Source organism: Gambusia affinis, linkage group LG24 (genome assembly GCF_019740435.1).
Source record: "Gambusia affinis linkage group LG24, SWU_Gaff_1.0, whole genome shotgun sequence".
Classification (NCBI taxonomy): Eukaryota; Metazoa; Chordata; class Actinopteri; order Cyprinodontiformes; family Poeciliidae; genus Gambusia; species Gambusia affinis.
The window spans coordinates 5252406-5272985 of NC_057891.1; the positions used below are offsets into that span (position 1 = coordinate 5252406).

Consider the following 20580-nt stretch of genomic DNA (forward strand, 5'->3'; position numbering starts at 1 on the left):
TTCACCTGCTTATGGAAACAATAGTTGGGGTTTTGTGTGTGTTTTATTTTATTTTTGGTTCTTGTTTAGTCATTTATTGGTTTGTGTTTATTCTCCAAATTACTTATATTACATGAATATCTATGTATGATGTTCATTGTGGTGCTAAAAATTAGAAATCATTTAAATTTTGTGCAATTTATGCTAAAATTTAATTACGTTATTAGAAAATCAGCTAAGTAAATATATTTCATGTCAGTTTTTCATCCACTGAACCATGCAGTATTCTTCTGAAATGTGATATTTGTAAAATGGATGAGATTTTTATTAAATTTAGAAAGAGGCATTGGGAAAAAAACTGGACAGTGACGGAAATTATCCAATTTTATAAGCTAGCTGGAATCTCAAAAACCTAATATTTTTCCAATTAATTAATTGTATCTAAGACTTATTTTAGATACAGTTTGATATTAAAACATCTTAATTTCTACTATTTTCTAAACATTTCAGGTCTTTCCTCCTGTAAAAACATGGACTTATCAGACTGAAAAGCCCCAGCTTTATCCTGTGACAAGCCAGAGTCCTGAGCTGGGAAGCTTTAGAGCATCCTGGGTGAAAACAGTTCGGTCCCAGGGCTGCTGTTCAGCTCCATCTCGATAGCAGTCGCCATGAAAGACAGGCGTGTTCCCTTCACTGTCCAGATTCCTATCTGTGTAATTGCGTTCCAGTCGTGGAGGAGCGCCAGTGGAGCTGACAACAGCACTGCCTGCCACCCACTCCAACACAGGAGACATGCTTCAAAGGACACTCCGGAGTGCAAGGGACTGGAGTTCACTGCCAGGAGAGCCGCAGGCCTCACTTTGTCCTGCAACTACGAATTAGAAAGTTCTCTACAAGGCTACTGCTACAAATCCTTATAGATGTTTGTTGCTGGTTTGGGAAATGGAAGAGGAGCTCAAACAAAAGATACATTAATGTTGTTATGCAACCTTTTATCTACAAAAGTTGACAAAATCATAGACAGGCTGTCTTCCATAATAATAGATAATTATGGTGTTTATCGCTATATGGGGGAAAAATGATATGACGACAATGATGCCCTGATTTATGGTTGAAAAACCTCAACAATATTTGCTGCATTTATTTGTTGTTCATACATAAATGTTTGAAATTATAATTAACAACATTCATTACTATTTAGTGGCAAATAAAGCTGAAAAACCTGCTCTGATTAGCAACATATCCCAAACCTTTATCTGTAAAGTAATTATTGACTTGCATCATAAAAAGGAACAATTTCACTGCTTCTACAAACCAAAACAACTAAAACATCTGCAGGCAAACCTTCAAGATTCAATGCAAGTTTGATCAAATCTCAGCAAGCAGCAGGAGCTTATCTGGATCAAGTCCAAATGCATCAAACTGTGAAATGCTTGCAACGTTTAGTACAACACGACGTGGGAGGAAAAACAAGAAGTCCGGTACGTACCGGCTACGTTCACTTTTTCCGAGTTGGAGGCGCTGGGGGTGGCCGTGCCAGTGCCGATGCCATTGGTCAGATTGGTTCCGGTGCCGTTGCAAATGTTCTCCACCTTTGACTCCAGCTTGCCAAGTCTCAGCATGATGTTATCCAGCAGCACTGCGAGGGTCTTCTTCAAGTCTGCAGGTGAGAACAGGCAACTTTATTTCCCTCCCTAATCAGAGATATCAACTTCAAAAACAAGTTGGATCAGGTGCACTGCTGCATCTCTCCTTCAGAGAAAATTTAGAGCATCAACATCTACCCCTTAATATTTTAAGATCTCTGAATGTAGCAGGAAATGTCAAATTTTGTATAAGAAAAAGTTTTTTTACCATCACCAGGCTTATTTGTTTTGTTTTTTTCCCTGTCTTTTTCTGCATTAATACTGCAGAGGAAACATGAAATAGGGATATTTCTGAACGGTAATGAAATGGAAAGGACATATTCAGAATGGCATTGGCATAATTCTCTGGCCTCCTCGATTCTTCAACCCGCAGCGATTGTGATGACATTTAGAGGAAAATGTTAAGTCTAACATAGAGTTGCTTAAACTGGCAAACAGACATATTTACTGCTTTTTATCTCATTATTAGCAATATATTGTTAACCATGTTAGTAATAGCACTTAAAAATAGAGATACTGTTGTTTCTAGATGTCTAAAATGAATATGTTATTATTTTTTTCCTAAGTTTCAGCCAATTGTTTAGCAAAATGACATTTCTTCGTATAGATAAAGCTGCCTCAGTCCCTGAAAGAGCTTTGGGGATTCACAGAATTAAATTGAAATGGATTTTATGGGTCCTTCATGGGTAACAAAGAGGATCCCCAACCGGCCTCTTGAAGTCATTACAAATCAGATCAAGACAAATGCAGGAAGCGCAGTGCATCCTGCTGCCTGGCTTCCTAATCAAGGATTTGAAATGGATTTTTATATGATATTGGACAGTGGACGGCACACAGCTGTAGCGATGAGAAACTCAATCACATTACGGGAAGAAAAGAAAAACAGAACAAACAAGACAAGGAAGTATTTCCTAAAAATGGAAAGAGAATCATAATAATCCCTGGATATTGTTTGAAATGGATTCCCCTCTAATTCGTCACTCAATTTTAGTCTGAAAATTCTTTAAAGCTGCTGAAAAACCACACCGATAAGACAGAAGTCAAAAAATACAAATATCGAGTTACAGTCCTGGAAAATAAATCCCAGTGAAATCCATAAGCCTGGTGCAGCTCCCGTTTCGCTCGATACCTCTGCATCTCAGTCAGGTTCTGCGAGAGCTGATTTAATCTCCAGGAGCTTCACTGTATGCTGTTGTTTCTCTGGGAATTAGACTGCAATCAATTCCAATCTCAGGTTTCTAATGAAGACTCCCATCGAGTCACACAGGTCTATTAATGGCATGAATAAGTTATTGATGCGTCTTCTAGACCTTTTCTAAAACAGTGTCACACTCCAGTGCAGCTGGGCCAGCGCTACATCTTCTTATTTGATCAGAAGGTGGATAAATCTAAAAACTGAATCTTTTACTAAAACATAAAATTATATTAGCTGCTTAAATACAAGCCATTTGTTAAATACTTCCGTTCTCAAGTATTGGCAGATTTTAACATGCAGCTTTGGGTCACTGAAATCTGGAAAAGTTTGGTAAAAAGGACTATACTGGGGGCACAATAACTATGCAAGTGCCTAGGAAACAATTAACTTTTCCTACATTTTGTCTAAACTAAAGTTGCATGTTTCTAAATTCAAAGATGAATACTTTAGCCTGATGCAACATGTCAGTCAGATCATGTGAAACAGTAAGCCGAGGACTCACCGTAAGCCGTCATGGTTCCAACATACGGGCCGTCCATAACACTTTGGTTCTCCTCTGCCAGCGCTTTGATGTAGCGCTTGCTCAGATCCAGGATCTGCTGGCGCAGGACGGCGCTGTTCTCGTGGCTGGTCCGTTGCTGGATGGTGAAATGCAGCAGCATCATGCCCCAGATGAAGCCAAAACTTACTAAGAAGAAGCCGAGCTTCTGCGAGGACAGCTTCCACATGAAGGGCGAGGCCATGCTGGACAGTCTGCTGCGAGTCTTAAGCGACCGGAGAAAGATTCAGGAAGTCGGGGGGAGGAAGTGGAGGATCAGGACGCCAGCGGCGGCATGGTTGTGTCGATAAGCGTAGCTGTTTGCTGGGGCCGTGTCAGGGGGTTTGCAAACTACTACAACCTTCACTGGCCCATCATCGCCTCCCAGTAACATCTCAGACGGTTTGCTGCATCCTCCTGAAGGAAAATCAGAGGACAGGTCTGCTTGTTAGTTCGCTAAACACTGATGATGAGCGTATTCACCTCTTCTACCCTAATACAACCACCGATAGATGATTGGAATAACAAGACAACTTCTTTACTCATTGGCTGCTAAAACAAGTATATTGTGACAATAAAACAGTTGAGAGACTTAGGAACAAGTAGCTACATCTGTCTGATCAGATATTTTAAGCAGCATTTAAAAAAAAAGTTCAATTCTCAGAAACTCGTCTTTGTTTCGACTTCCTCATTTAATCCAGACAGTATGATCTTAGTGATTGATGCAGCTGCACACACACAGAAAAACCGACATGGAGATAATTTATAGTCAGCTCAAAAATAAACAAACACTTTGATCATCTAAATTCATCGTTCTCAGTGACAACACCACAAACTCAATGCAAAAAATGAAGAGAAACAAGTTCCATTGGATTTCCTGCTAAGTAAATTAACATAGCACTGACAGTGTGTGTGTGTGTGTGTGAATTAGCCGATAGCACTGTTAAACCTATTAAATAGTTCAACAAGTCATAACTGACACCCCTGGGCAGTCGATGCAAAGCCAAATAGCCGCCTTTGGCTACAGCCATCTAATAATAACTAAATAGCAAACTGTTCAACCATGTAACAAAGACAAAAAAATAAATAAAAAAGAGAAATCCAAGATGTTCTCTCATCTGCATTCAGCCGATGTCTCTGAAAAGGCAGCTAAGTGTGTGGAGGGGATTACTGCAGCCGTGCTTTTCAGCTGCATCTTTCTTATGCTCTATAAATTTGCTTCTAACTGGGACAGAGCAATAATCGCCCTAACGGATGCACTATTCTCTTGCCTGTCCATACCATCATCATGAGCATCATCATCTCTGGGAGGATGGGAGCTATCGGCTCATCTTTACCTTCCATTAATCAGATTTATAAATAGGCCAAGGAAAGCTGGAAGCAAAGTCCACTGAATTTACTGCAAACATTACATAAGAAACAGCAGTATCTGCTTTACACAGTTTGCATGGCAAAGATAAAGAGAAAATATCTGCAGTACAATGCAACATCATGCAATGCTTATTCTCTTTTGCCAACACTACGGGCAGATTCTCAGAGACCTGACTTGTCTTCCAGGATTGCTTAAATCCATCCTCCCTGCTCAACAGAGAACCTCCCACTTTCATCAAGAAGCCTTTCAAACCCAGGCTATGCTCTGATCTCTAGAGAACAGGAGGACATGCGTAATTCCCGTCTCGGCCGCCCTTCGTCGTTTTCTGATTGAGGGTCTAAATTTATCTACCGACCAGCGACGCAAAAGCCAAGCCAAGTGACAATGACAGCCAGCTAAGGTTGAAGAGGATATGATCCTTTGCAACAACGATACGCTGGTAGAAAGAACTGAACGGCAGGCTCAAGAGCAGAGACAAAAAGCAATTGAACGATTGAAGCCTGGGGGATTCAGTGTTCTCCGGCCCTCTCTAAAGGGATTTCCTTCTGCTGGGGACAAAAGCAATGAAATTTAAACTTAACTGTTGGGTTTATAGTATAGATATCACAGCAGCAGTGCCAAAACAGGATGAAAGATGAACATCCCGAGAGCGCCGAGATTCGATATCAGGCACAGATTGTGACAAGAGTACAGAAGCAGCAGGAACAATGCAGATTAATTTCTCACAGGGTTCCTGCATGCTTGCTGATGAACAGTAGCAGTCTAACCTGCAGCCATCGTGACTCCCAGGATGCTTTTCCCAGATGTGAGGGCTTAATGAAAATGTCACTGGGATTACGAGTGAACAATATCCCCAAATCACTCTGTAATAATCTTAAGCTTTAATATCGCTCCACATGAGTCCTGACTATGTAACCTTCACCCTCGTTTCTGTTGCATACTTACCTGTTAAGTCCAGCCAGATAGTCTCCATTCATTTAATTCACATCTGAAAATAACTTCCTTTTAAGTGGAGTTCAGGGGATATTCCATACAGCAGGAGTGCATTATGAAAGAGTATTGCAACAAGCTGAAAAAAATAAAAAAATAAAACCCTTTCTCTGAGTGCTGGCTGCATGAACACAATCGCTAGAAATGTGCCTCAGACATATTGTTCTTTATTTATTATTGATCAGCATTGGAAAAAGCATCCATTTACCCTGAAATATAAATAGATTCTGGGAATGTAATGCCCAGGTGGCTGCAGAGCTAAGAGGTGGTGACAACCACCCAAATTTAGACATTTAATTACTTTTTAAGTTCCATATCTCATGACCAAATGAGATATTGCAGCGATAACAGAGGGACATCCTTTCTTTATTCTGGGAAACCTCCTACCTCATCCACATCGCCACCTTGCCAGCTTGGGTTGTTGTTGGCCCAATAGAGATGCGGCACTGCTGCCATGGAGACCGGTGTGAGTCTGCATCTTAATGAACTTCTTCACATAAGCACCGCTCCTTAATTATTCATCCGGTCCTCCAGAGAAACCGGCCGTGCTGCAGCTTCGCCACATTTCTGGTGTCGTAACTGGATATCAGCAGCTGCAACGCAGTTGGAGGGACGAGTTACCTCCACCTTATCCACTCGCAACCATGCAGATGTTCAACTAGAGGAATCATTTTCCTTTAGGCACTCCAAATAGAGCTAAGCACAATGTCTAGAGCATAAAAAGAAAAGAATATCTGACAATTTGTCTTTACATGAGCTTTTCATTTAAAAAATTTATTATCTTATCGTCTTATCTTTTTTGCCACCCAACTGTCACTTCCAGTCACGCTGTATTCACTGTAAGAAAAAGGTGGGTGCATAACATTATATCATGATGCAAAGCTCAAAAAAGTTGATTTTACATAATACTGTCCCTTTAAAAGTACAAAACACCATCCTTGTCTTTTTTAGCTAACAAACTTTAGCGCTGTTCTAAATACTCAGATGCATTCAAGCAGGTTTTTAATGAATTGTGACAGTAATGGTTTGTAAGCCTGACCCTCATAAACAACATCTAGAACAAGTTGCACAGCTTTTTCTGGAGAGGGGTGGCAAATGAAACCACATCCACTGTCACCCTGAGGCAGATTCCCTGAATGACTCCTCACAATAGGAATTGCCTCAGCAATTTTGAAGCGGGGCGATAAAAACAATCTCCCCAGTCTTCAGCAAAACAGACGAGTAGTGAGAATCAAGAGTGGAAAACTGGTTTCATTTCTTTATTCTAATTCCCAAAAATTCATAAGAAATATGAGTTTGTACAAAGATGGCAAAATGGTGTTTATATCATTAGCTTGGGCCTATTTGAAACCAATACTAAATAATCCCAGACTTTAAATATTTTAAAAAATATCTGAGCAGAACCTTCTGAATCCTTGGGAAAGTCAAACTACCTTCACTGTAGACAGTGGATCTGGTGTTCCAGATTTGAAAATCAACGTAAATTTAGAGTCTGGAAAGGCCCCAACCTCAACACTCTCGAAAGTCTAAAGCCCAAAAGACACGTCTGTGCAAAGATGCAAAGCAATTTAAATAAACCATCAACTCTGCCAAGAACACCGGTCAAATATTCAGCCAGACGTGTTCCTGACGGGCTGCAGAAGAAATGTGTTAGAGCTGGTGCAACTAGCAAAGGGACATTTATCCAAACATTACTGGGGATGTGTGTAGATCAGAGAAAATCCACAACAAACTTTAGAAAATTAAGATTTTAGCAGAAATTTAAGTAAAATAGAAGTAGTTTCAAGCGATAAAGTACCTCTGGATCATCAGTGCTGCAAAGATAAGGAATCTTCAGACTAACAAGTCTAACCAGACACAACTGGACATGCAAAACCGAGACCACCCAGAACAGAACCTGCATGTTCACAACTAGCTCAAAGACAAAGCATGGCGCAGACATGCAGATGAGCTTTTGAAGCTAGCCACAGCATCCAACCCCCCTTTTCCTGTCACCACCACAAAAGGTTTTTCTGTCCCCATATCGCGAGTTGTCTCAACACATTAGAGCAAATAATTTTTTGCTGACGTGGCTTTTCTATAAATTAAGGGCAGCATTTAGGGGCAGGGACTGTTATGCAACAGTACAAACATACACAGATACCGAAAAGGCCAGTGAGGTTTTTCCCCTCACTACACTAAATCGCTAAACCCCTGCATTTTGGGACTAATACTAAACACTCTGCCTAAAAGCAAACAAATCCTTCCTCTGCTCCTCATTCTTAATACAGATTCAAATCCTATAAATCCTTTAAATGTAACAGAGAAAAAAATTCAAAAATAAAAATACAGCAAACATTTTCAAACAAGAATCAGAGCGACAGAAATGAGTGTTTAATCAGAATCCTCTTCTTTCCTATTAGAGTGTAATTGTGGGGAATTTTGGAGCAGGAACAATTTGTAGGTAATTATCTGAAACATAACTCAAACTTTAACCTTTAGATTAAAGCAGACACTTTTCAACGACCCAGATTCATGAAGAAATACAAAGGCGTCATGGAAAATGAGGTTTGGAGGGAGGAAAGATGAGCAGCTGGGCGCTGGTTTTGCAGCAACGGTGCGAGAAAGAAGTTGCTGGACCTGCTTTACAGCAACTAGCTGCCCACCTTATAATATACATCTGGACAAATTTACAAATTTGCTGCTCAAGATATGATAAAAAATGTACTAAAAAACTTTTGCATTGGGAAAAAAAAAATCCAACCTTTAATTCAAAATCCTATATTCTTTTAAGTTAATTTTTCATTTCAACAAATTTCCAATTAAATTCCCAATGAAGTTACATTTGTGACGGTCCAGGCATGACTCTCAACCAAACAGCATGTTGCTACAGAGACTCCATGATGCTCCTCCCAATCAACAAGCTTTATTGATTATTTTCACCTTTTGCTCGCCATCCTTGGCGACATGAGGAACTTGGTTGAGATAGGTAATCATTTTCTTTAGAAGTTACAGCAACTTAAAAATCAACACAATTCAGTTAAAAACTGTTTTTCAGTTAAAAACTGTTTAAAGTTGACAGAAAATTTGAAAATATAACTTGATAACTATGCGCTACTGAAAGATTGGAAGATTAACACCTGAATACCAATAAAGTCTTGAAAACAATAAAGTCTTTAAAAATGTAAACAGTTTAAAAATACTTAAGTAAATAAACCAGGTATTATTGTGCCTGGTGTGGGCACAGTAATACACTGGGGGAAACCCTGGCTGTCATTTCTTTGACGGTCGCAGCCTTACAGTTCCCTAAAAGAGTTAGTAATAGCTCTCACCACTTTTATCATAATCACAAAGTACCACAAAATATCATGGTAAAACTTTAAGTCCATTTCGCCCAAAATTAAAGGAAATTAGGGCCAATTTTTGCATTTTTTTTTTCCACACTGTACTCAAATTAAAAGTTGGATTTTTTGGTGAGATTGTGCTGAAGAAACAATAAATGGATTTCTATTATGCCAGCATCTGGTAATGCTTAATCAACTTTAGAATGACTTTCAGAGAAGTGAAATGCATACCAGACGATGGAAAAAAACACCCACGAGAGTTGGATGTTGGGAGAGAATGTGGCCCAAATTTTCCCTCCTGATTTGATCTCTCTCAGTATCCCGTCTACACAATCTGAAACTTTGCACTAAAATTTTAATCCCTTATAGAGGAGATGTTTGTTTTGGAAATACCGAACAGTTTCGCTTTAAGAAAAGGCAGGTGTTGCCTGTGTGTGAATGTGTTTGCTTGTTCAGGGAGAGAGAACAGGAGCCCTTTAATCACAGGGAGCCAAACGCGTTCACTTTCCGTCACCACAGCTCAGCTCCCCTCCGTCTTCAAACCCTCCGCTGGCTCTCAACCAGAGCCCACCCCTCTCGCACCAACACCCCTCAAACGATTCCTTGCCAGTGAAGCATGCCACCGAAGCAAAGCTCCTTTTCTGCAGGATTTATAATCCCAAGGCCCCGGCAAATAAAAAAAAAAATAACAGCTGAAAGAGCTCTTTATAAAGTCAGGTCAGTCCAAGGCTCACCTCTGGACAGTCAGTATTAGCTTACAATGTATACAGTCGAGAATCTCGCATTAAACAATGCAAATAGCTTAACAATCCTCCATCATAATGTCTTATAAACAACTCATTATGTCATCCTGATTACAAAAAGATACAAACATGGCTGAACTGGTTTGCTAAGTGCTTCTGCAATGAGCCAAATTACTCAATCTGACAGTTACTGCACCTTTGAAAACGAGTTATTTTACTAATTAGGCTTGCTTGTTCTCAAATGGACAAAAATTAACATAATCACATAACTATCTGGCAAATGTATCCCCAGGATGCAAAAGTGCAAAAAAATGCAGCCTTCCAAAAAGTGTGTCTGACTTCAAAGAGGCAAATGTTTTGAAGCTAGTTTAAAATGCTATCACAATGTACATTTAAATAAGTCTTTAATAATAATTATTACTATTTGAGATTGGCAGCAAAATTTCCAGATCAGTAAATTTCTTTAAGATATGTTAATATCAAATCAGAATTTTGATGTTTTAACTATTTCTAAGGGATGTTTGCTAACTAAAAAGAAAATGGCAAAAAGTGTAAAATTTTGCTGTTTATTTTTAATTGGAGAAAAAGGTCATGCTTTGTATGAGAAAAACAAAAGACATTACAGCTACTAAATATAAAGATATCCATTAATTTATGCATTACTTAATGTAACAACCATTTAGCGAATTGAGATAGCATTTTTTTGTATATCAAATAGAAAAAAATGCTCCTGGAATATGTTAAGTTTTATAAACGTCTCCAGCAGCAGCAAAGTTCGCCTAACCCTTAGGCCGGCTTTGAGACAAATAAAAACCATTTATTAAACGATCTGATTTCCAAAGCATGAAGAAAAAGCAACATCAACTCAAGGACCAACACAACCCCTCTTTCTGGTTTCAGCAGAACCAGGCGAAGCGGCTGCTGTCTGTTCAAAGTCCTCCCAGCACACAAGGAAGTAAGCAACGATACGGGAACAGGAAGGTCGCCTTTCAGGCACAGCTACATGTTAACGATCCCATCTCCACCAGTTTGTTGAAAACCTTTCAAACACAGGTGGAGCTGCTCAAAAACGCAGCTTCGAGCACTTGTTGTGAATTACAGACTGCTGGTGTGAAAACCACATTGCCTGAAACAGTCAGAGCATTCAGTTATAATTAAACACTCTGTACCTTGCGCCGCCAGTGTGTTTTTAACGTTATTGTAGTTTGATGTTAAGCTAAGACTCGTAACAATGGGACCCCAAGCTCGCCGCAACGACTTACGTCCTCATTCCATAAATGGCTAAATAACCGTTAGCTACTTTGTTCATTTCACCGCCCCATTTCTCCTCATATACTCCACAAATTTGAGCTAGTACGGGTTCCAGCTACAGCAGGCTTGCTGTTTTGTGTCGTCTCGGTCGACCACCAACAAAACACGCATCACCGCAATGACAAGTCGCCCACTCCCGAGCTCACGCGCGTGGCTAAAACACTGCGTCTCCTTTAACACCAGCAGCAGCCGGGACTAAAACAAAATACCACAACAATGCTCGCCACGGCTTTCAGCTGACAAAAAAAAGCTTACCTTTTGAAATAAATCCATCCACAACCGCCTTGGTGTTGCTAGAAAGGAAGGAGGGAGAGTTAAAAGATCAGAGAGGAACAGGGAGAACACGTCCGTGCGTGTTGAGCGGTCTGGGGAGATTGGATCTCAGGCAGGCTCAGTGTACTGGTTCCCCCTCCCACCTGTGTTCTCTCTGCCCAATCACAGAGTTAGGGACCGTCTGAGTTTTATCAGCCCCCCACAAAAAACGTAAAACACATCTATACTATAGTATACTCCATATATGTCCAGCTCAAGGCCCGAGGGTCAAATATCATAACATCTCCTTACAAATATGTATAAATTAGCATAACCAAATCTGTGATTTTTATTGCCAAAAGTACAACCCCAGTACTTCCAAAAACACAAAAACAATCACAAAATCCTGACCAGTGTGAAAAGATGTTCAATATTATTTAATCTTAGTGCCAAATCAGTAATTTATCAAAATAGTAGATAATGTTCTTTCACTTTTCTGGGATTTTGAAATGTATTTTAAAATGTATTATTTATAATTCATTTAAAATAAATGATTTTTTGAAGTCATAAAATGTACAGCATGGACCTTAAAGACAGAACAAAGCGAGATTGTATTTCTTTTTTGATATGTAAATGCAAGACGATCCCTAATAGAGTTTCTGCAGGGAAAGACAAACACTTTGTGTTTACTGCCATCTGCTGGCCATCTGCCGGTACTGCTGTTTGTTAAACAATAAACAATGCTGTCACATTTTACGGCACTGGTCTTTGTTATTTCTCATCATGGTTTACAGAACTTGTGACTCAGCAATTCCCCTGAAATAAAAAATAAATAAATAAATAATGCGACTTTATGCAACCTTTAAAGATATGTTTTGTAAATGTAAGTTGAAAAACGAAAATAAAATAAAGTGAAGTCTACATAGTTTCTCTCTCTGTTTCTCTCCCTCTCTCACTTATTATCTACACAACACAACAACAACAAAAATGATGATGATAATAATAATAATAATAATAATAATAATAATAATAATAATAATAATAATAATAATAATAATAATAATAATAATAATAATAATAATAATAATAATAATAATAATAATAAAAAACCTCATGCCCATTGTGAAAAAATAGTTTTATTACCTAAATAAGGAGAATAGTAAACAAAGCAGGTTCACAATTCTAATCATTAGAAAGAACGTGAATACAGAAGAATCTCATGATTCATTTAAATAATATCTATTTCAAAACCTTAAGCTATACCTCATAATTTATTTAGTTATCGCACAGCTCTATAGATTATGATAAATCCAATGTTGAAAGTCATTCTGAATAAATTAAAAACACATAAAATGTACTGTACAGATATAAAAAGCTGAAGGTACAGTAGAGGTGAGCTTGTTTCCCACTAAGGCACTTGATATCAGAATACATCACTACCAGAATACCAGAATACACTGCGCTCTAAATCTTAAATCTATTTAAATGACAAGACAGATTATATTCAAAAGCTTCATTCATTTTATAATCTTCTTCTTCTTCTTAATACATTAACAGTGTAGTCGTTGTTTCAAAATGGTGATAGAGAATGATGAAAGTCCATCTGACATTTTGAGATAAGGGTATCAGCATGAGCTGTAACTGTAGTGAGTGGTTCTAACTAAATGGAAAATAGGGTAAAGAACATGTAATAGGTTAGCAAAGCTACCATAGCTTCCACTACTTTGACTTAAACACATATTTACATTTTTTTTTCTAAATTATCACACAATAAAGGGAGCTAATCCGCTAATAAGCTACTGAAAGCTGTCCAGTTCTAAATAGAGATAATGTCGTTTTCACTGATCTTGTTTCCTAAAGAGATTACTAAACTCCTGATCAAATGTTTTTGGCTTTTATCGTTTTAATTTTGATAAAAGATTTCTAAAATATTTAGCACTTTGCCACATTTACCTTTGCTTTGTTAAAAAAAGTGAACAGTCCACACATATTTCTGCTGAAAATAATCCACAAAATGTTCTTTTTTTATGATACCATGTATTATGTGAAGTGCACCAGGCCCTCACTAGTCACCAGTCAAATGTTTGTGAACGTTTTAAAAAATATATTATTTATAATTATTCTGGCTTTAGCAAATATTTCAAATTCAAATAAATAAAAAAATACTTTATTGATCCCAAGGGGAAATTAAATAATAATAAGTTAATGCAATAAAATATCTGGGGGATTTTTGAAAATTGCTTAAAAATAATATTTATTCTTAGCTATCCACTCAGCTTAAATGCTAATGTTATGTTAGCATTAGCAAGATAGCTAATTATATTAGTTTCTGTTCTGTATGCTGTTTGAAAATAATTGTTCACATATTCTTTATTTTTGAAGAAAAATCACTAAAAATCCATGTATTGTTAAAAAATATTCATTAGCTTCCAATGCTATGTTATAATTTTTATGAACATTTAGATGTTACCTAGATGCTAGTATCATTGGCTACATGTGTTGTGAATATGTTAAGTTCTCTTGTTCTTGTTTTAATACATATTTTGACTGAGATAAACTACTAGTTTGAGATATATTTACAAATAAGCAGTGGAAATGTTAAATTCCATGTAAGGAGCAGATGTAATTTTCTTTACAACTGGAAGTCATTAGCTGTTGCTTCATTTTTCCAGCCTCTTGGCCACAGCCTGGTAGGCTAGCTCGATCTCCACATCTGCTGCACATGTGTTAGTGAACTCGTCTCGCTTGTAGGCGTTGTCAAGGTAACGCCACACCCCTTTGAATTCAGAAGGGACGTCATAGTTTCTATATTTCTTTGCAACCACCTGTCAAAAGCAAATAATTAAAGCAAGCAGGATTTGGAGATGATGGGAATGGAGATAAACGGAGACGGCAGTTCACCTTAACAACATGGAGCTTGGGTAGAAGGTTGCAGTCAGCAAGTGTCAGTTCATCGCCGTCTAGATATTTGCGGGTGGACGGGCCTTCGCCGCTGTGCCGTCCAGATTGAACCTCATCAGGAATTGGCCTCATTAAATACTCGTCCAGTTTCGCCAAGGCTTTGTTCAGACTTTTCTCCAAAGCTTAAACACAGAAAGCAAACGGTAACACAATGTAAGACAATTTCCAAACTTTTTTTCCAGCTTCAGTATGACAGAATATTGTTTTACTATTTATCTGAATGAATCATAATTGTCTGTCTGAGTCATTATCCAGGATGTCAACAAACTACTAGCAAGATAACAGTATTCAACAAAGGTTTGCATTTTTACTTTTTACTTTTCTGTCAGTGTTTGTCACACTCCAGGTGAAAAAAGTTCTTAAAAGTTCTTAGTTTTTTGGAAAACCTTGAATTGTAAGAGGGGTGTTTTTGGAATCCTGTCAAGATTTTACATATTCTTATTGACCATTGTTAGGTTCAGCATAACTGGTGTACTCACAGCGATTTTTCTCCGGTCTTGTGTTTTTGACATAAGCTGAGAACCTGGCAAAGATGTCATTTCCTGCAACATTGGATTCACGGTTCTTTGTTGCAAGTCTGGGATACCTGAGCGGCAGATGTTTAGCAGTCAGGATGCTGTTTGTTCCCATTTAACGTTTAAGTTTGTGATGCCTACTTGGGTGGACCCAGCATCTCCTCCAGGTACTCTTCTATCTTGTTGACGTCTGTGAGAACGTTCCCCTCGAAGGTAAGGAATGGCGGATGTGTTCCTGGGGCGAGGTTGTGAAGATCAGCTGGTTTCCTGATCAAAAATAAACAATTTAGTCAGGACATTTGACAAAAATGCACATCACACTTTCAGATTTTTATTTGTAAAAGAAAATAAATTAAATCTTCTTTGCACTTCCAGATTATAAGTTTATTTGGGTTGGTCTAATTTACAAAATTCCAAATAAAACCACAGACATTTGTGATACAACGTGACAAAGCACCAAACCTCATAGCAATAAATTTCAATTAATTAATTTAATCGACTTGACAGCAAAGGAAGCAATACAAGACATTTAACTCTATTTTCTAACATTTAATGACTCATTAAGAGTCTTGAGTCAAAGTCCCTGATGTGACTGGCAATTCATTGCAGGAAATTATGTCACCGATTCACTTCTCGGATCTCCAGATGTGCATGAGCTTCGCATGGCAGCTCCAGATGTTAGCAAATGGTTTTCTGATGATTAACTCCAAACATTCACTGTAGAAACTGACATGTTCACCTTTTTAAATCGACGGTAGTGACATTAAAGACTACTCCCTTCAGCCAAAGGATCATGAAGAGACGTTGGGAGAAAGGACAGTTTCCGATGCTCTCCCCGTCACTCCCAGCCTGCAAACACACACACAAACACACACATGCACACACATTAATGCAAAACAACAGAAGAACAACATTTGAAACTGAATATTTTTCTTATGTGGGTTACTAAAGAGATTCTTAAAGGTTAGTTAGTTTATAAATTACCAAATATTTTGAGACACCCTTCAAAATCCTCAAATCTAGTCCAATTAATTCAAGAACGATGCAGTGTCTGGATTCATCTGACGTAACAAAGCCCTGTCTGGAAATTTCTGTCTTGCTCCACATTCAACAGTAATCTGGAAATTTTGTAAAAGGTGTCTTCAGTTCACATGTGCTGGGATTGTTTGTGTGTCTGCAACTGGACACTGTAATGTAATGAGATACAAGGTCCTTCATGAATAATCCACACAGCTTCCATTAACCGCCTCACTGCTCATTTGAACCTCTGGTTTAAACACGCTAGCAGCATGCTAAGCACTTTAGCCACTGAAATCAGTTTTTGTCCTATCATTATACGTGTGTAAGCCCAAGAAAATGCCCCACGTTTTCTTCTGTTATGCTTAAATATTGTTTACTTTGCGTAATGAAGCAGAGACCTAGCTTATATAACTCCCATTTTAAACAGATTAGCAAAAATAATAGACTATTTAAATCAGATACACATCTGTTTGTGTAAAATCAACTTTATTACGCAAAACATTTAAAGTAATCAACAAAGAGCTGCTAAAGGCTAAAAAACATGATAGCTTGACATCAATAAAAGAAAATTTTCAAGAGTTTCAGATAACTGTGATTGAGCCAATATTTAGCCATATTTGAATATTTAAAGGCACATTCCTCAACAGATCTGATGTTGAAAACGCCTCAACATTTATTATCTGTAGTTACAAACAAAGAAGATTTCTGTGCAACAGACAGAAAGTTAAATCATTCTGACATTAACCGGGTCATATTTTGAACCTATTCAAAGGTTTTACTCTCGATGCTGAAAAGAGTCCAGTAATAATTCAGTGGGGCAGAGAAAGAAGGAGATTGTCAATACACGGATGCAGGTCGGTGTCAGGTTAACACATGGAAAATCAGCACCCAACAGCAACAGCAACATGGCATGCACGCTCTTAAAGGATCTGGACAAAACACACTGCTGATCGCTTGTTTTAGTTGCTATAAACTTACTTTTAATACACAAAAATGCAACTATTTCTTGGTGTTTTTTCTTTTCTCTTTTGTGTGCATAAAAAATATTATTCAGAAAGTGCCCACCTTAACAAATAATTCAATATCAGGGTCCTTCTCTTCCTCCGTTACAGAATCCGTCATGGTCAAGAAAAACCCGCCTTTCTTGTTTGGATATCACAGTTAAAAAAAATTAACTTTTTTTTCCCCCTGTGCAATTGTTGGCAGTATCAATTTTCAGCACTCTAATCCAGGTCCATTCGGAGCGGTCTGCTCTGTCCCATGGCAGCTCTGTGAGAGGATCAGCTGGGGACGAATGCCAGGGAGTGTGACAAGGGAAGAGAGAGTGTGTGGTGGGACGGGTCAGTGTGTAGGGGTGCAGTTTGTACCCTGGGCTTCAGCTGCAAGGCGTGACACTGTAAGGCAAAAATAACCTCATGTTGGCAAACTAGCCTGGGGAGAGACGTGGAGAGGAAAGAGGGATCCACTTTTTCCAGTTGTGCAGTTTTGAGTCATAGCTGTGTGACTGAATCACTGAGAGTCACCTTCTAAGAATCATACGCTGTCTGGGGCTTACTTGGCATTAACTAGCAGCTTGATGAAACAGAAACATTTCAACTGAAGCATCCAAGTCCAGCTCAGTTTACAGCCATATATCTTGTTGTATCATCAAGGTTTTTGAAAATAAAATCATACATCTGGTGCAACCAGTTGTTTTCAGAATTAGCAGAATCCCCAGAAAAAAATAACGAGACTGTTTTGAATTATTTTAACTTTGGTAAGATGAAATGTTTTCCTTGAAAGAAAGGAAGTTTTTCAATTACACAACTAGGAATCTTTCTTATTTTGAAGAACTGTGGGTGATGAATTTGTAATCACACTAGTTTATTAGAAAGTAAAAACAATGACAGAAGTACAGTAAATAAGTTTTTTATTATTATTCTGAAATAGCTTAAAGATATTTAAATTGGATGTCAGATTCAAAACAACAACTTGAATATGTTTCTATTAGCTATTAACAACCCAGTTTCTCCAACGGTCCCTAAAAATAATAATCAAGTTTAGGTTATTTACCATCTTTATCACAGTTTATCATGAGATTGTTTTTTTGGATAGATTTATCAGTAACACTAACTGAAAATTGACTTTAATAATTAATCAAGGCTCTGATAGAATAGATGGAAGCATGAAACATTATAATCCTTTAATGTGGAATATATATATTTTTGCACAAAGTCCAACGACCTCAGCCCCTACAGAAAATTATCTTGCTGAAATGCCCAGGTGCAGTCTGTTTCAACCGAAAACAAAAAAGTGTAATACTCTGATAAAGTGTTTGTTGTCTGATGTTTGGACGCGAATTAAAAATCATCCAAAACGTATAAATGGTCTGGAAGCATCTCATTTACACTTGTTCTATTACATACTTAAATAGAGAAATTTACCAACATGTAGCTTACTTAATATGCATCTAAATTCTCAACAGCAGCGTGTTTGTGCTAAGTGCTAATGCTAAGTCTTTAGCTAGTGCTAAATTGTTAGCTAGTCATTAATTATTGGGATAAAACTCCAGTTTGATCATCATAGCTTATAAAGTTATTACTTGTTGATATCAGGTAATCTTTAATTAATAATAGTTGTCAACTAATTAAGTGTTGTTTATCCAACCAGAGATTACCTATCTATTAGATGTGTGAGAAAGTTCTTTTAATGCTTCCTACAGCTGACATTGGTCCAACCACAATGTCCTCTCAGCTATCTTGCCATAATTCATGTCACAGTATAACACTTTTCCACTGCAGCTGGACTTTAGAGTGGAATCTGCGGATTATGTAATAATTGACTCTGCATGTACGATGCAGTTGTTGCTGGACGGATAGACAACTTGTATTCCCAAGGCCGAGTGGAAGGAACTGCCCTGGAACCCTTTGACCTCTGAGTCTGAACATTCTTGTCAGCTCAACTTTACTTATATTTAGAAACAGAGTAATGTCTCACTCCTCCCCACAACACAAACACAGCAATGACTTTGCATGACGGCGTGATGATTAAAGGGTCCAATCAACGGTATGTGACGTCTAGGCAGGTTTAGACTTATCGCATTCAATGAGTATTTGCACACAGAGATATGAGGAATTTGACCTTGTAAATCTGCTGCTTAGTGTTTTTCTTCTAAAAACTCTAGAACAAATTGATTGTTTGAGTAACCTATAGATTTGTGTCTGTGTATACAACCAAAATTTCTTTCTTACCCTTGCAAAAAGGCAGATTTTTGGTGCATCTTCCTCATTCACGGGCTCCTTCTTAGAGGCCGATGACGATGAAGAAGAAGATGAAGAAGCTCTGTCCTGTAACCGCTTCCTCTCCACTTCCATCTCTGGAGACCCCACATCCCACTTCATGTTGGGGATGCTTTCCTCTCCCACCACCTCCCTCCCTTCCTTTGCTTCTATTTCCTCATCCTGGCTCTGTTTTTCTTCCTCTTCTTCCATCTCACCCGTTTCGTGATTCTGCATCTCCTCTTTGTTTTTGGTTTCGGGGTGTGATGAGGATGAGGATGAGGAGGATGAGATTGAAGATGAACTGCCTTGTCTCTCCTCTGCAGGAGGCTGCTCTGGGGACGGAGACTTTCTAGTCGATGCTCCATCTTCAGCAGCTCTGGTGTTGTTGTACACTGGAGTCTGATCTGCTGGTTCTTCATTGAGCATTTCATAGATACCTGAAGACTGATTCTGGTAGGAGTGCTCTACTTCTGAAGGTTCTTCATAAGTTGCCACATTGGCCTCTTCATATGTACCATTCGATCGAATCTGGTAGGAGTGCTCTACTTTTGAAGGTTCTTCATAAATTGCCTCACTGACCACCTCATAGGTACCATCTGATTGGTTCTGATAGGTTTGCTCTGGCTGGTTGACCGGGTTGGTGAAGTCATACATACCTAATGACTGATTCTGGTAAGAGTGCTCTGGCTCAGACTCACTGCTCCCATTTTCTGGTCTTTCATAGATATTCTCGTTGAAGGGATCCATCCTGGTTGAACAAGTCAAACAGTCTGAGAGTCAGGGTATAGTAGAGGTGCTGTTATTCTGTGTGGGACTATCTTATCGAAGAGCAACCCAGGACTTTGGACAGGCATGGCTTAAGGCAATCCCAATGAAAGAGGTCTGTTATCTTACCTGACATAATCAGGAGCACCATTAACATAAAACTGTTTCAAAATAGAAGGACAATCAATCTACAGAGATCCCAAATATGTAACATTTTGTGACCTGCCATTATGGTTTCTGTAGCGGCCAAGAAGCCATCGGTGACTCTGGAAGAGCTGCAGAGATCTGTAACTCATGTGGGAAAAGCTAACAAGACAGCTGCTGGTGGATGAAGGAGCTCTGGAAAAAAACCCTTGAGTCCACATCTTTCTAACCACACTATCCCCTTGATAAAACATGGTGATTGCAGCATCATGCTGAGGGGATGCTTTCCTAAGCCGAAACATCATGAATGTAAAAGTAGTAAAAAGAAAATATTAGTAAATTGTGCAAATTTAGCTTTTTCTTTTCAAACTACGTAGAAAAACTACTCTGTTGTTGAAATCTACGCTGTTTGGTTGCGTAAAGTGTCAATTTTCTTCAAGTAAGTCTCTTCCGTCTACAAAATAAAACTAATATGTTTTGCAAATCCATAAATGTGTGATGTTATTAGGATGTGTACAGCTTTGTGCCAATTTTCTACAGTTCGAGCCACTTTAGTTTTAGTTTAA

General features: G+C 38.4%; 2 protein-coding genes across 4 annotated transcripts in view; both read right to left on the reverse strand.

Annotated features, from left to right (window-relative positions):
- Positions 1-11510, reverse strand: part of mgat5 (alpha-1,6-mannosylglycoprotein 6-beta-N-acetylglucosaminyltransferase) — a 42812-nt gene extending 31302 nt beyond the window's left edge. Inside the window, exons 1-3 of one of the 2 annotated variants that reach the window (XM_044109983.1) lie at positions 11353-11510; positions 3323-3775; positions 1469-1639 (exon numbers count right to left, since the gene is read on the reverse strand). In XM_044109983.1, the coding sequence (XP_043965918.1) occupies positions 1469-1639; positions 3323-3563 (412 nt within the window). In that variant the 5' untranslated portion in view covers positions 3564-3775; positions 11353-11510. Of the gene's footprint in view, positions 1-1468; positions 1640-3322; positions 3776-6107; positions 6324-11352 lie in introns of those variants that run through there. The other variant, XM_044109984.1, reaches the window with a different exon arrangement.
- A 955-nt stretch (positions 11511-12465) lies between these two features.
- Positions 12466-19949, reverse strand: clic5a (chloride intracellular channel 5a). 2 transcript variants are annotated; one of them, XM_044109995.1, is made up of 6 exons: positions 19076-19949; positions 15565-15674; positions 14967-15092; positions 14790-14896; positions 14251-14432; positions 12466-14174 (listed from the first exon to the last, which is right to left on the reverse strand). In XM_044109995.1, exons 1-6 carry the CDS (start codon positions 19850-19852, stop codon positions 14010-14012), a joined length of 1467 nt encoding a protein of 488 aa, XP_043965930.1. In that variant the 5' UTR covers positions 19853-19949; the 3' UTR covers positions 12466-14009. The 2 variants fall into 2 exon arrangements, with proteins under 2 accessions (XP_043965930.1, XP_043965929.1); XM_044109994.1 differs by lacking the exon at positions 19076-19949 and adding an exon at positions 16911-17134.
- Positions 19950-20580: the final 631 nt, after the last annotated feature.

What these genes read in the sequence shown, in the direction of transcription:
- clic5a (XM_044109995.1), bottom strand. Translation starts at nt 19,852, where the DNA reads ATGGATCCCTTCAACGAGAATATCTATGAAAGACCAGAAAATGGGAGC. An exon ending in GAGATGCTGGGTCCACCCAA is followed by an intron (nt 14,897 to 14,966) that starts GTAGGCATCACA and finishes TCTGCCGCTCAG; the next exon opens with GTATCCCAGACTTGCAACAA. An exon ending in CCAAGCTCCATGTTGTTAAG is followed by an intron (nt 14,175 to 14,250) that starts GTGAACTGCCGT and finishes TGCTTTTGACAG; the next exon opens with GTGGTTGCAAAGAAATATAG.